This window comes from Bos javanicus, chromosome 10, assembly GCF_032452875.1.
Source record: "Bos javanicus breed banteng chromosome 10, ARS-OSU_banteng_1.0, whole genome shotgun sequence".
Classification (NCBI taxonomy): Eukaryota; Metazoa; Chordata; class Mammalia; order Artiodactyla; family Bovidae; genus Bos; species Bos javanicus.
Window position 1 is genome coordinate 67,366,225 of NC_083877.1, and position 16,230 is coordinate 67,382,454.

A 16,230-nucleotide genomic window follows, 5' to 3' on the forward strand; every position below is an offset into this window, starting at 1 on the left:
TCCAGCTGGCCTGAAGAAGGTGACGAATTAAGTACTTCTAATGAAAAATAAGCCAGTAAGATGATTCCCAAAGTGACAAGTCAGAACAATTTTAGTTCCGACAAGTAACCTACATCTCTAAGAACCTGTAAGAGCAGACGACATTTCTCCACTCAACTGCTCTCCCACCACTTCTAGCTGAGAGATGATCTGCCCAGCACACCCCAAGCCACACACACACCAACACAGAATTAACTAGCAGAATTAAGTCTTTTCACTTAATGTCTTTGGGAATAAAGATTATAAAATCATTCCTTTAATTTTCAGTTTAGCTGAATAACTGACATCCTTTTACTTAAGACTCTGAAGTTAAGAGTACTCATTTTTTATGATCCTGTAGGGAGTTAACTCTTTATAGACTAAGAAAACAATCTTTTAGCTTTTAGGAAGCCGTCTTTTTTGGGTTTTAGGAAGTCTCTTTTGCAAAATATTTCAAAATTATTACCTGATAAAATATACAACCTCAAGAGTGAACTCTAAAGTAAGCTATAAACTTTGGATAAAAATGATGTGTTAAATATGGTACAGGCTGGATCAGATAGGAAAAAAACACAACAACAGATAACAAAATCCAGGGGGAAATTCTGATGAGGATAACTGCATGGTCTCAAAATGTCTCCTAAATGTCTGCTTATTAGTTCCAAGGAAGGAAAAATACGGGAAGTGTACAGAGGAGAAGCTGGAGAGCATCTTGACTAGGTGATCAAATTAACATCACCAGTGAGGGACAGATGGCCACAGTGGGCCTTGGATGTGACAGCCAGCAGAGATTCACCTAGAAGGCATTCCAGCCTGCAATGTACACCTGATCCATGTTTCAAGGAAACAGCAAACTCAGAATAAAAGCTCTATTTAAAAACAAACAAATGGTAATGTCATGAAAAACAAAGTAGACTGTGGTAACTGTTCCAGATTTAAAGGGTAAAGAGATAACAGCAACTGAACAAAACATCCAACTCAAGACTCAGGGGCGGTGCTTTCAAGGACATTATCTAGTCCAGACAAAACGCGCATCTGGGCACTAGAGTACTGTATCAATTAGATTTGTTGATATTGATAACTGTACTGTGGTTAAAAGCAAGAAAATGGCCCTATTTTAAAGAAATACATATTGAAGTACTTAAGGGGTAACAGCCATGATGCATGTAACTTATCCTCATAGAGTTCAGGGAAAAAAAGTTTTTGTGTATGTATGTATTTATGAAGATAAGAGACACAAAGAAACGGCACAGATGATAAAGCAAACATGGTAAAATACAAACAAAGGTGAATCTGGGTAAAGGGCCTAAGTACTTTTGTCCTATTTTTATTTTATTGCTATTTTTCTGTAAATTTATTTCAAAGAAGTTTATTTTGGGCTCAGGATGGGATCCTCAGTTCAGCTAGTCAACAACCTCTCTAAAGCCTTAATTCCAACTGCGGCAGGCGGGAAGGAGGCCCTGACTCGTGAAGCTTGCTTCCCGCCCTCTGGCTCACAGGCGCGCATGTGTACTCTTGGCAGACCGAGCCCTCAAGACGGAGGGCAGCCCAAAGAAAACGTCATACCCACCAAGGACATCTGCCCTAAAAGAAAGGTGTTCGTTTTCCAGCAACACTGGGTATCATCAAGCCTTTCCATTTTTGCCACACTTGTGACTGAAAACTACTGACAGAAAGCTATTTAGAATAGTAATTCTTTACTCTTGATTGAGGCGGAAGATTTTTTCATTTGAATATTACTTGCACTTCTGTGTAAAATTCCCACCTAAATCCGTTGTCTGTTTTTCCTCTAGGTCTGTCTGTCTTTTACTGATTTGAAAGATTTCTTTAGTCTAGATTTTAATCTGCTGCCTATTATAAAGGTTACAAAACACACCTGTTGCTTGTCTTTTCACTTTGTTTATGGTGTCTTTTACCAGAGACATTTAGTTTTGACACAGTAAAATGTGTACTCCTTTCCTTTATGGTTTTTGAGTCTTGTGGGTTGCTTGGGAATTCCCTCCCCACACTGTCTTTCCTCCTAGTTCCTTTATAGGTTGTTTTGTTTTTTAAAATAAAGTAATAAGGTCTTCTATATCATCTGGAATTTATTTTTACATATGGAATGCAGTATGATTCCAACTTTTCCCCCACAGAAATACCCACCTGGCCCACCACCATTGAGCTGCTATTGTTATCTGATTCAACATGCCACCCTATCATCTATGATGTTCCTACACACAAACACACACACACACAAACGCGCGCGCGCCTGTTTCTGGACTCTCTGTTCTCTTCCTCTAAGTACTCCACCTATCTGCATGCTGAGAGCAGGGAATAAAGGTTTTAATTACCTTCATACTATGTTTTAAAGGAGCCAAGCCCATCCCTTGTTCTTTTTTCAAAATTTCTTTTCAGATTGAGCTTGTAGCTGAGCTTTGGAAATCAACTTAAGTTACATGAAATATCTGTTGAAATTTCCAATCAGGTTTCCTTTGGGGCAGAAATGGCATTCTTACCATACTGAGCCTTCCCACCCTAGAAAATGCTAAGGGCCTTCACAGCCTCGGGCTTACTTTCATTCAGTCCAATACCTCATACAGTGCCTGGCAGACATTCGGGAAATATATGTTGAATCATTTTTTAAGTTTCATATTTTCTTTATATAGGTTTGCAAGTATTTGGTAAGGATTATTCTTAGATAATTTATATTTTTTGTTGCCACAACAGAAAGGACCTTTTATCCATTACATTTTCTGATTAGTTGCTGTTGGCATATAAGAAAGCAATTGCTCTTTGTACAGTGAACTTGTATCTAGCCACCGCTGAACAATGAATTCCAACAGTTTCTTAGTTCTCCTGGATAACCAGTTTGATAATCATACTATCTACATTGTCACCTTCTTCCCAATATAAGCACATCTTCTTTGTAAAAATGTTTTGCCTTGGCCAGGCCTCCAGAGCAGTAACACAGCAGTGATAGTAGGCATTCTTGGCCTTTTCTGACTATAAAGGGAAGACTCTATTAAATATTTACCAAAGTAACATGTCAATAAGTATACTAGTTTTTGATGTAGTAAATATCCTTTATTAATAACCTATTTTAAAATTTTTAATAGTTTTCCTTTAATTATTAATGAGAACTGAATTTTATTCATTGCCTTTTTCTCACCTATCACGTCAGTCTTACACAGGTCAAGCAGTGGCCCACTGTCCATATATGTTGGCTCAATAAATATCAGCTGTTATTATCGAAGCTAAGTTCCTCATGTGGAATCCTTTACAAATGATGTACAGAGAAGACAGCAGTGAACTCACAAAAATAGGCATCAACCACTAAAAACGGGATGGCTACCTTAACAGGTTCCTGTGGCCTGTGAACTAATGTATGGGATTTGGGGTGAGGCAAATGACTTCCCTATAAAATGACGTAGAATTCTAGGTGTAGGTGCAGTTCTCTGGAGAGATTTCACAGCTTTCTCCAGAAGGCTCTATGTCCCAGAAAAGTTAAGCACTGTTTTAGGTGGGGGGAGAGTTGAGAAGACACACAAGACAAGGCTAAGAGCAGATGACCAAGATTTGGCTCGCTGCAGTTGGAGGGAGCCAGGCACCCTGGTCAGTGGAGGGGTCTCCCCTAGAGCCGTGGTTCCAGTATCGAAGAAAATGAATTATGGGGGAGGGAGTCCCAAAGAACTTTCCCACCTTTTATTTTCTTTTGCTCTCTTTCAAAAATTCAAATACATTAACCAAGTCATATCTGCAGAAATATACAGACCAACTCCTCAGAGCAAGGGAAAAAGATAAGCACCCAGAGAATGGGTGCATGGATGGTCCCAAAGATAAGTCTCATCTATCTTGTGCTTCTGTGGGCTTAGAGACTAGAAATATCCCACAGACCAGTCCTGATTGGTCATTTTGGTGAACTTACTCCTCTTTTTAGGATAGTGGGGTTTCAAACTAGTTCATTTCATAAACTTTCTAATACCCTTTATCTCCAGCAAATGGCAGCCAGATGGACTCAGCGACAAAAAGGAAACAGGGAAGGATTATCATGATGGGAAAGAATGAACAGGCACAACAGAAAATGCGTAAGAATCGGGGGAGACACGAGGCCGAGCTAAGGAAGAAACAGATGTGGATTCAAAGAATCAGCCTCTGGTCTTCAGAGACAGAACAAGAAGTCCCCACTCCAGGAACACATGGCTTCTATTCTGCTGTAGGTGTTAAAAATGGTTGCCATTTATTTCCTCTAAGAAAAGATTATGTAAGGACCACAAGGGATCAAACCCGACTAACCCTTGTTTCCTTCTGTACAGGACTGTGTTATCTTTGTCCCATCTACAGAGTTTGGGGCTAGGGATCAGGCCCCTGCACCCTGCTCACAGGTATAGCAACTCTACTTACAAGTCATCACAGTAACACCACTTAGAGAAAAGCAACAAACACCCTTCTTACCTGCCTAAGTGTTCAGAGTTCGGACTGACCAGGTACATTAGATTCCTGAGTGTATGCAGTGGCTGTAATTGATCTAAATTTACATGCTAGAAAAAGCGGAAAAAAAAAGATTAATATTTTCAACCATGTAACAAATTAAAATTGAGCTCACAGCGTATTTTTCCATACCTGGGAAAAGCACAGGTAAAGAATATTTGCATTCAGTTTCTTCACTGCTCGAGTAAATTTCTGTCTGCTGAGGTTTTCTCCACAAAATTCACTGCAAAACAAATGGACAATCTATAAAGTCGTGATTCCTGAAGAAATTATGTTAAAATGTTCATTTTAAAGAGTATGCTTTACACTACAGTTAGCACAAGACACACCCCAAGTCCTTTGCCTCATAATAAACTGCACTTATCAGAAACTTTCCAGGAATGAGCTGCTGCTCTCCCAGAGAGCAACTTCACTGCATCCAGAAATTACACATGCGTGTACCCTGTGACCAAGCAGCCCCTACTTCTGAAAACTTGCTCTGCACAAGTATCTGCACACTAATGAAACAACGAATGGACAGGATTATTCTCTGAGGTATGAGCAGGGGAGACAGCGGATTGGTAAGATTTTGGCACATTTGTACAAAGGAAAACTTTCAACTATCCACATCAGGCGGAGTGACTGCTAAAGCCAACAGTGGCTCTACAAGGTCCCCACGGGATCCGCAGACTTGGGTCCCCACTGCCTCATTCTCTCACTCTCCCCAGGCTCTGCACCTGCCCTTCTCGCCCTTCTTGCCCAGGGATTCCCATGGCCTGCTCCCAGCCTCCTCCAGGCTCCCACAGGATCCATACCCACCCTCTTGGATGTGGTAAATAAACCCTTCCTTGCCCCACGTTCCCGCTCTTTCGCCTGCTCTAATGTTCTCCCCAACCCTCATGACCAACTGACACGACGTTCATTTACTACGTGTCTCCCTGTTCAAATTAAGTACCGAATGGGCAGAGATTATATTCTCATCACCAGTGTACCCCTGCAGTGCCTGGAACAGTGCCGAGCACACAGCAGGTGCTCAAAAAAATCTTCATAAATAAAAACAAATTTAAAAAGCAAGGCGTAAACACCTTAGTTTAGCACAATACCTTTTGTGTTTAAAGGGAGGTGGTGGTGGTGGTAATAACATACATTAACATTTACTTGAAATGCAAGGATAACTGCTGGGAGGTAGGAAGATCTTAGTAGGAACTGGGTGGACTATAAACCTTTACAATTAAATAAAAAAGTGTTACAATTTACTCAGTTCTTACACAGAAGCATGTCCTCTGCATATCCTGGTCTTCCCTTAAACTACCTTTTCCTATGAGAGAATTCTGTGGTCTTTTCAAACATGTCACGTGCAATTGTAAGATAATGACACAAATTTGCATGTTGGGCTTATCAAGTATTTCATGGTCAGGTCTTTTCTCTCAAGAAAATCCTTCGATTCTTTTTTTTCCTTTCCTGGCCATACATGAGGCATGTGGGATCTGATCAGGGATCTAACCCATGCCCCCTGCAGTGGAAGTGCACAATCTTAACCACTGGACCACCTGGAAAGTCCCAATAATACTTAAATTCTTGTCCTTCCCAAACTCCCCTCCCATTATTTAATTAGAATAAAGAATACAACAGGAACATGAGAGAGCCATGATAAAGATGACATCACTGCTTTCAGTTACTTGCCTGTTGCACAGCTTTTTGGGAAGATTTATGTCGAGTATATGAGACAAAATGTTGACCAGCTGAGTCGCGTAGCACAATGCAGCGCTGATCGTGTAAGCAGGGTTATTATGCTCCATGTCTAAAAAGTAGATAAACAACAGCCATTCACAAAAAACTTCAATTTCAACAAAAACATTAAAGAACCTAGATTGCTGGGATGTGTGGTTTTATCAATACATTACTGGCAGCTAAGCTTTACTCTTTACTAATAAAAAGTCCATGGCCAGATATTAATATTTCATTATTTATAATTTTTGATGAGTGGAATATAACTTAAGCAAATGGGTCTAACCAGACCCAGCATAAATGAAATTGAAATCTGAACTGCTTGGATAACACATTATTTATGCAATTAATGACCAACTTAAAAGTCACCTCCTCAGAGAAGCCTCCCCTGACTACCCTACAGAGAAATAGTTCCTTCCTCTGTAGCCCCACCCCATGAAGTCGCTGGTTCTGCTTACAGCCCACACTCAGTTGTAATGCCTTTGACCATTAGTTGCTTCCTTTCCTCTCCACAGAGAGGTAAAGGGCTGGTCAGGGATCTAACCCATGCCTTGGTGACATCGCCTTGTATCACCAGCAGCGTGCATAACAGAAAGCACTCATTAAATACTGGCTGGATAACTAAATGCATCATCTTTCTCCACCAAAGAGAAGCTACTGGCATTTTAAAGGGTTTTTCTACTGGGGTATTTCAATCTCCACTTAGGACTGGTAAAAAAAAAAAAAAAGTTATTTACAAAGTTAGAAGCTATAAAAATGGGACCCAACAGGCTAAATACACTTCTTTCAATAGTGAGATCTTTTTATATAAGTTACTACTACTACTACTACTAAGTCACTTCAGTTGTGTCCGACTCTGTGTGACCCCATAGACAGCAGTTCACCAGGCTCCCCCGTCCCTGGGATTCTCCAGGCAAGAACACTGGAGTGGGTTGCCATTTCCTTCTCCAATGCATGAAAGTGAAGTCGCTCAGTCGTGTCCAACCCTTAGCAACCCCATGGACTGCAGCCTACCAGGCTCCTCCACCCATGGATTTTCCAGGCAAGAGTACTGGAGTGGGGTGCCATTGCCTTCTCCGATGTAAGTAACATTTGACCCCAAAAGGTGAAATATATAAAAAAATACCGAAAAAAAAAATGTTTTCAGTCCATTCATCGATTAACAAAATGTGGCATAGCCACACAAAGGAGTATTATTCAGTCATAAAAGGAATGAAATGTATATGCCACAATGTAGATGAACTTTGAAAACCATACACTACGTGAAAAAAGCCTGACACAAAAGGCCACATGTTGTATGATCCCATTTCTATGAAACAAACAGAAAGCATCCATAGAGACAGAAAGCAGGAGTGACTGATTCGAGCCCCAGAGTTTTTGTCTGGGATGAAAAATGTGCTTTTGATCTTGACAAAGGTGATGGCTGCACAACACTGTGAATGTACTAGTCCCGCTCACTGACTCTGTAACTGTTCATTTTGTTACATCAGTTTCACCTCAATTAAAAATTTATAAAAGTTTTCGAACACTATCTTGCTTCTCACCAGGCCCCTGCGTGGTTTTCTTCTCTTCCACCCAGTTGTAGTAGGCCGAGTAGTCCCCGTTGTTGGGAAGGCTGATCCAAGGCCCCGTGATGCTAATGCTGGTATCCCCATTGTGATCATCACAGACCCATCGCCCTGAGAGGTAAGTCGTCCTCCGCGCTTCCGCGAGTTTGCTCACGGTGCTGGAGGTCATGGCGCTGTCACTCTCTGAAGACACGTCAGCAGGATCTCTAAAAGCCGAAGATCACACGGATGTAAAGGCACTGGGTTTTAAACTGTGCAGTTACTTGGCAGGTACATGGAACACTGGCATGATGCATGAAAGGACAGGGATTTAACTGGAAAATACAGAGATCAGCAAGTCCTTCCAGAGGTGAAGGACAAAGCAGCCATGGCAGAGCAGCTCACAGAATGTGGGCACGATGGCACCATGAACAAGGCCGTCAAGTGTTAGGTTCTCAAACTATGTGATTTCAAGACCCCCTCATGTGCTTAAAAAATTCTGAGGGCTCTAAAGAGCTTTTGTGTATGATGTTAGATCTATTAATACTTACTGTATTAAAAATCTGAGAAATTTTTAAATTATTAACTCACTCAAAAATAATAAACCCCTTTACATATAAGTAGCATGTTTTTAAGAATGAAAAACTATATTTTTCAAAACAGGAAAATTCACGAAGAGTGACATTATTTGCTGACTAGCTGAGCTGCAAAGCACAGCATAGCACTGATGATGACTTTTGAAAATCTCTTTAAAACCCAAGTCTTTCTTCTGTTCTTTCAAGGGGAGAAAGTGTCCCACGGAAAAAAAAACTAGTTTCACCAGCAACTCACTCAAGGGCCTTTCCTTCAGCCCCTGGAAGCTTTCAGCATGCAGCAAACATGCTTTCTACAGATTTCCCACCACACTGCACAGCAGTCGAAGGATGGGCATGCAGCGGTCAAGACTTAATTAAAATAAAGTGAATAATTTCTACTGCTTCATCAATAGTGTTCTTGATGTGTAACTGGCTGGTCTTTTGCACTGCAAAGCAATCCAATGACTATTACCACAGTTTGGTGTCACTGCCTTGAAAGCTGTCAAGGCAACAGAGGTTTTCCCACCACGGCATTTGAGCCACCAGTACAAATGTCAACAGAGTGAAAAGGGAAAATACAGTGTTAGTATTATTATGAAAATAGTTTTGACTGCACAGATGCCCTGAAAAGGCCTCAGTGACCCAGAGAGGTTCACAGACTACACTTGAGCGCTGCTGGCCTAGAGTGTGGCAGTGGAATGAGAAGGCCCGGCAGGTACCGTGCAGGTGGCGAGAGGACACAGGGTGTCTGGGGAGCAGAGAGGTCAGCGTAGGTGCATGCAGGAGGCCCGAGGGAAGTGCCAGAAAATGGTGCTGAAAGAGGTGGGAGATGCCCAGACGAGGCAGGGCCTGCTGTGCTGCTCTGGGTCTAGAATGCATCCCCGGGGCCACCGGCTCTCAATTCCTCTTCCTCTGCACCAGATGCACGTAAACCCACTCCTCCTGGCGGCCCTGCGCAGGGCAGGACAGCACAGGACTCCGTGGCCACTTCTAAGCTGGCCCTCTCCTTCCTCCACTCAAGGAAGATTGAGAAGAAATGTGAAGGAACAAGGTAGCTTATCATAGGGATAACTTCAACACTACTAGCTTAAAAAAAAACACGAATGATATACAGCAATTCACACTAACATAAAAGATTTAAACAGCATAAGTACGGAAGAGAAAGTTTTTCTCTTTGAGTCTTAGTATCCTAAAATCTGGAACAGTATCCTAGTCTTATTGACCATGTGTTCTAACACGGGTATTTTGGCTCATATGTAATTAAAAAAATCTAGACTGTAATTTGGCATGATGCTGCTGTTTGTCAGCTTTTTCCCCCTCAAAGGCCTGGCCAGCTATCTTTACGCCAATTTTTGGAAAAATCCGACTTCTCCCCACTGATTCAAAATACCACCTCAGGGTCTATTTCTGAGCCCTAAATTCTTCTCTATTTTGAATCTGCCTTTTTATCTCTGTATTTGCTAACCATCCCTAGTGAAAAATGAGTGGTTAAGTGTCAGAGTAGGCTGTCAAGTCAGAAGCACAATCAGACCTTCGGGCTTTGCGGAAGCTCCCTCTGGCAACAGGTGAAAGGCCAGACTGAAGTGGAGGCAGTGAATTTTAAGTCCTGGGGAGCAAGACTCCAGCGCCAGGAAAAGGTGCCAGAAAGTGGAGACAACTGGAAGAGAAGGAAACCCCTCAAGGGCAAGAGCCCGATGGTTCGTCAGAAAACAAACGGAACTCCTCAGTGGAAGTTTCCACATCTGTGTGATCAGCAGCATCATCTGGGGAAGTTTAAGAAACAAAGCATTCCAAGATGGACAGGAAGGCTGGAGCCCAGTCCTCTGGGACCTGTTTTCTCCTGAAGTTCCTGAGTGACTCTGATGTTCAGCCGCTGGGAATCCCCATCCTGTTTGTCCCACTGGCTCCTGAGGGTGTCTGAGCACTATGGCCTGAGACTCAACCTAGCTGATCCCGAGCTAGACGGGAGGGTTACCAGGACAAGGTGGAGTCAGCATGTCTCGCCCACCAAGTAAGAGACCCAGGGGCTTTTTCTTCCATCTTAGCTCATGATTTCTCTGTGAAGTAGGCGTTTGTTATCCCCATCTCACAGACAAGGAAATAAGACTTGAAGACGCAAAAACTTGCCTAACAGCGTGTGACTAATGAGCAGCCTGACTGGCCCTGCAGCCACATCAGACGGTTCCAGATGAAGCGTGTGAGCCCGGCCCTCCTCCGGAAGCTCTGAGTCCATAAGCCTGGGCTTCACCTCTCCCAGGGCACCACCCTCCCCTGGCTGCCTCCCCAACTTCGTGCAGTGTTTGCTGTTTGCTGAAGCAGATAAGACTTAAGCTTCATCACCAGGGAAACCCAGAATAAGGCTGACGTGCTTGAAAGACACTTGATCTTTGGAAATTGGGTTTCCCTAGAGTTGAAGGACTCGCTTACTGTACCTCGCACCAGTCTTTACTTCCTCGATGGGAAAAATGACAGACGTGAGCTCTAATATGTGAGACCGCCGAAGATCTGCCAGACGCTCGTAATGACTTCTTAAGTCCGTGTTTTTTTTCTCTACCAGGTCACCAAGTTTGCGATTATGCCTCTGGATCTTCTCCTTCTTTTCCTGGTGCCGTTGTGCTCGAGTATAAAGTTTCTGATTCTTTTCCTTGGTTTTCAGGAGGCCTTCAGCATCTAAAATAAACAAGTCACACCCAACAATAAGCTCTGGAAACAGTTCCTGGCTACTGCATACTACCACTCCCCCACCACGGCTCCAAAGCATTATAAGTGTCTTCCTGAATTATGTCTAAATTGAGAGCAAAACCTCAACATTAATGAGATGATGTTCACCAAGTATGGAGACCAAGAGTTTAGTTCAAGGAGGTATTACACACAGAGCAAAGGGGACCATCACTAAAATGATTCTGAGTCTCCATTTGTAATCAACATTAGTAAGCATCACTCAAGACTATCAAGTTCGGCAAGCTGGGTTGTGTTTGAAGTTTAGCACACAAAGCACCTGACTTTTTTTTTTTTTCCTCATGTGGGCCTGCAGTGCCAGACTGCGCACCTTACTTTCTTAAAGTAAACACTGAAGAATAGGCATATTGGGCAGACAAAATATCTAAGTTTGAAAAACTCACTGGAGACCTGATTTTCCTTAGGAAACTACTGAGTGTGCCTTGGGCTCCATTCAGAGAACCCGAGGACAACCTCACGGCCGGTGGTCACGCAACAAAGAAACAGACCACCACTCTGAAAAGTCACAGCAGGGAGCAGCACCCCCAGCACGGTGGGAGTACCCACCACACACTAGCATTTTAACCACTGCAAGGGCCACCAGAGCCTGGCCACACAACCGAGAAATCAGACACTCATCCTGCCCAATATGTGTCCTTTTCATGAAGGTCCTAGGGCTTCCCAGGTGACACAGTGGTAAAAGTATCCCTGCCAATGCAGGAGATGCAGGAGACGCGGGTTCGATCCCAAGGTTGGGAAGATCCCCTGGAGGAGGAAATGTCAACCCACTACAGTATTCTTGTCTGGAGAATCCCATGGACAGAGGGGCCTGGCAGGCTACAGTCCATGGGGTCACAAAGAGTCAGACAAGACTGAGGACACATGAAACTGAACCTAGGTTATTTCACTGCAGGCATAAAGTTTCTTTTACACACACACACACACACACACATATTTTTTTTCTTCTCTGATTCACCTCTTCACCATTCCTGATCAATATGAATGTCCCGAAGTTTAAGTCTATGGTCTTTTCACACACTTTCCAGTAAGTTCAATCATTTTCATGATCTCTACTGAGTTCTTTACAAGTACTCAAATATATCTATCAATATCTAGCCATGGCCTGAGCCGTATGGTGATTAGATTTTTTAAATGACATTTTCCAATGTAATACAGGACCCCTTGAAGGTGACAGGAAATCATCACAGACACCCAACCTGCACTAGTGCACTCAGGTTAAGTCACTCTTCTCTCCACGTCATCTTCCCTGTCTGTAATCTACTCTTGCTATTTTGCCAAATAACAGATCAACTCAACTCTGAAATTCCAAATGCAATCATAACATGTTAAATCAAAAGATTCTGGAGAAATATTCATCAGGAGCTACAGTTTAATTGGTATTTTAACAATAAGATTCTGTTTTTTTAAAACACACACACAACAGGCTATTTCTTGAGTAGCAAACTCTTAATCTAATCTATAAACTTGAGCTTCTGGAATCCATTAACTGCCTTGAAATTGTTTGCAAAATTTTCTGAGTCTAGTGTAGATGGTGGCAAACAGCTTATGAACCTGGCAGGTCATCAGAGTAGAGCTACTACTCAAAGTGTGAACCATGGATCTGGCCCAAACCTTTACCAAACAAAACAAGTACAGAACTAGAGAGCAAATTTAGAAAAAAAACATATTTTGACATGGCCATGTGATATCACCCTGGCATCCAAATGTGCAATCACTTTTCTAGTAACTAATTTTATTGTATTTTACAGAAGTATTGATGTTGGTTTATGACACATTAGAAATGAAAGACAAAAAAAAATGGTCTTTTACTACAGACAGGTTATGAACCATTGACCCCAGTCCCCATGAATGAGATTTTCATTTTGTAAGTTCAAGGCAGGGCCCAGATTCTCTCTAGATTTTAAAAATGGTTATCAGGTAACACCAATCATCTGCTAGGGATGGAAATCACAGCTATAGAGTCCACTAGTGGAGAACCATATCCCTTGTTAATATTTTCCATGGTTGTTGCTTTCAGTATTTTGGGGCTTTGTTGTTGTTCAGTCACTAAGTTGTGTCCAATTCTTTTCCACCCTATGACCTGCAGCATGCCAGGCTCCTCGGTCCTCCACTATCTCCCGGAGTTTGTTTAAATTCATGTCCATCAAATCAGTGATGCTACCTAACCATCTCATCCTCTGCTGCTTCCTTATCCTTTTTCCTTCAATCTTTCCCAGCATTAGGGTCTTTTCCAATGAGCCAGCTCTTTGCATCGAGTGGTCAAAGTATTGGAGTTTCAGCTTCAGCATCAGTCCTTCTAATGAATATTCAGGGTTGATTTCCTTTAGGATTAACTGGTTTGATCTCCTTGCAGTCCAAGAGACTCTCAAGAGTCTTTCTTCTCCAGCACCACAATTTAAAAGCATCAATTCTTTGGTGCTCAGCTTTCTTTATGACCCAACTCTCACATCTGTATATTACTACTGGGAAACCCATAGCTTTGACCAGATGGACCTTTAGCAACAAAGTGATATCTCTGCTCTTTAATATGCTGTCTAGGTTTGTCACAGCCTTTCTTCCAAGAAGCAAGCATCTTCTAATTTCATGGCTGCAAACACCATCTGCAGTGATTTTGGAGCCAAAAAAAATTAAGTCTGACACCGTTCTACTTTTTCCTTATCTATTTGCCATGAAGTGATGGGACCAGATGCCACGATGTTAGTTTTTTGAATGTTGAGTCTTAAGCCAGCTTTTTCACTTTCCTCTTTCACCCTCATCAAGAGGCTCTTTAGTTTCTCTTCACTTTCTGCCATAAGGGTGGTATCATCTGCAAAGGCAATGGCACCCCACTCCAGTACTCTTGCTTGGAAAATCCCATGGATGGAGGAGCCTGGTAGGCTGCAATCCATGGGGTCACTAAGAATCGGACACAACTGAGTGACTTCACTTTCACTTTTCACCTTCATGCATTGGAGAAGGAAATGGCAGCCCACTCCAGTGTTCTTGCCTGGAGAATCCCAGGGACGGGGGAGCCTGGTGGGCTGCCGTCTATGGGGTTGCACAGAGTCGGACATGACTGAAGTGACTTAGCATAGCATAGCATCTGCATATCTGAGATTGTTGGTATTTTTCCTGGCAATCTTGATTCCAGCTTGTGATTCATCCAGCCTGGCATTTAGCATGATATACTCTACATAGAACTTAAATAAGCAGAGTGACAATATATAGCCTTGTCATATTCATTCCACAATTCTGAATCAGTCAGTTGTTCCACGTCCAGTTCTAACTGTTGCTTCTTGTCCCGCATACAAGTTTCTCAGGAGACAGACAAGGTGGTCTGGTATTCCCATCTCTTTAAGAATTTCCCACAGTTTGTTGTGATCCACACAGTCAAAGGTTTAACATAGTCAACGAAGGAGAAGTAGATGTTTTTCCATAGACAGAGGAGCCTGGCGAGCTACAGTCCACGGGGTCACAAAGAGACAACTTAGTGACTAAACTAAAAGGATACTTGGGATAGGAGCCTATTAAAAGGAGCTGATCAAAGTTTTAATCTTATTCATCAGAGAAACGCACAAACTCAGTCAATTCAGCAATTTCAGGAGGTTCACAGAGGCCTGGTGGCAAACTCCTACTGTGAACATCCAGGGAGGAGGGGAAAGTGGGTGAATCCATGGTAAGTAATGAGTTCCCTACACTGCTGCTGACCCAGAGCCTTTGGAGGGTGCAAGCCAAACTCGGCACAGGAGGGGCGGGCTGTAGTTCTGAGACCTCTTCACCAGGCTGCCCTGTTTCTGTAGCTTATTAATCCTGTGAAACTCCACACAAGCACTTTAATAGGACAAGTTTTCAAAGGCAGCTTTTATACTACTGCCTACCACTATAAAATACTTGCTTCTGAAAGCAATGAGTAGACAAGAAAGGGACTTACAAAGGTATGACAGCAATCCATTTTAAACTTTAAACAATCATCTTCAGAAATACATGAACTACTTATTTCTTTTTCTTTTTTCTAAAATTTATCTTTGGCTTTGCCACATGACATGTGGGATCTTAGTGCCCGGACCAGGGACTGAACCCCCACCCCCTACACTGGAAGCTCAGTGTCTAAACCACTGGACCACTAGGGATGTCCCAGCATGCACTATGTCTAAGGACACAGGATTTCTAAGAGGATGCTCTTAAAATCTGGCAACTACCTGTGATAAAATATGAAGTACACAAACGTAATGCAAAATTAATACAAATTAAAATATGTATAAGACTCACTGATGGAGAAAAAGTCAGTATTTGCTTCTGGTGTGAACTAATAATTATACTTGATTACCAAGACTGACTCTGAGCTTCCTATCGGCTAAGGGAAATGGGACACATACAGTGCTCAACTTTTTAAGCTAAGTAGTTTATAAATGGCACCCACTCCAGTACTCTTGCCTGGACAATCCCATGGGCAGAGGAGCCTGGTGGGCTGCAGTCATGGGGTTGTTAAGAGTCGAACACGGCTGAGCGACTTCACTTTCACTCTTGACTTTCATACATTGGAGAAGGAAATGGCACCCCACTCCAGTACTCTTGCCTAGAGAATCCCAGGGATGGGGGAGCCTGGTGGGCTGCCATCTATGGGATCGCACAGAGTCGGACACGACTAAAGCGACTTAGCAGCAGCAGCAGTTTATAAGGGTTATTACATTTGCACATGTGCTTATGTATATATGTACACATTTGGAAATATACATAACACAGATACATGTTTTATATACATATATTTGAAATATATATATATATGTAAATTCCTTATACAAATGCTTTACAAAGAGTAAAAGGCAACCAGTTAACTTTTCCAGGTTGCTACTGCCTCTACCACCCCTCCCCTTTACTTTCCCTGGTTGATCAATCCCATGAAGTTACACATGAGTTCTTTATCAGGGCTGGAGAGAGGTGGGAAAATTACTTACTCTTCTTCATCTCTTCATTTCCTTTACATATAGTTTGTTTCAGCTGTTCAATCCTCATCTTGCAGGACATTATTTTCCATCTCTTAAAAAAGGTATGAAACAAATATCACAAATATTGGTCTCTTACAATTAATATGATTATCTACTAGGGACACTACTTATCCTGAGGTGTATCTTAGAAAATGCAATGAACAAAAGTCCAGTATAATTATATTTATTACAGCTTTTGTAACTAGTGGT

At 42.2% G+C, this 16,230-nt stretch overlaps 1 protein-coding gene across 1 annotated transcript in view; it reads right to left on the minus strand.

Moving 5' to 3' along the window:
* The window catches only part of ATG14 (autophagy related 14), a 36,907-nt gene that overhangs the window by 5,089 nt on the left and 15,588 nt on the right, over positions 1 to 16,230 (minus strand). Inside the window, exons 4-9 of the mRNA XM_061428967.1 lie at positions 15,991 to 16,072; positions 10,750 to 10,987; positions 7,740 to 7,969; positions 6,151 to 6,268; positions 4,621 to 4,711; positions 4,453 to 4,538 (exon numbers count right to left, since the gene is read on the minus strand). Of these exons, the coding sequence (XP_061284951.1) occupies positions 4,453 to 4,538; positions 4,621 to 4,711; positions 6,151 to 6,268; positions 7,740 to 7,969; positions 10,750 to 10,987; positions 15,991 to 16,072 (845 nt within the window). The remainder of the gene's footprint in view (positions 1 to 4,452; positions 4,539 to 4,620; positions 4,712 to 6,150; positions 6,269 to 7,739; positions 7,970 to 10,749; positions 10,988 to 15,990; positions 16,073 to 16,230) is intronic.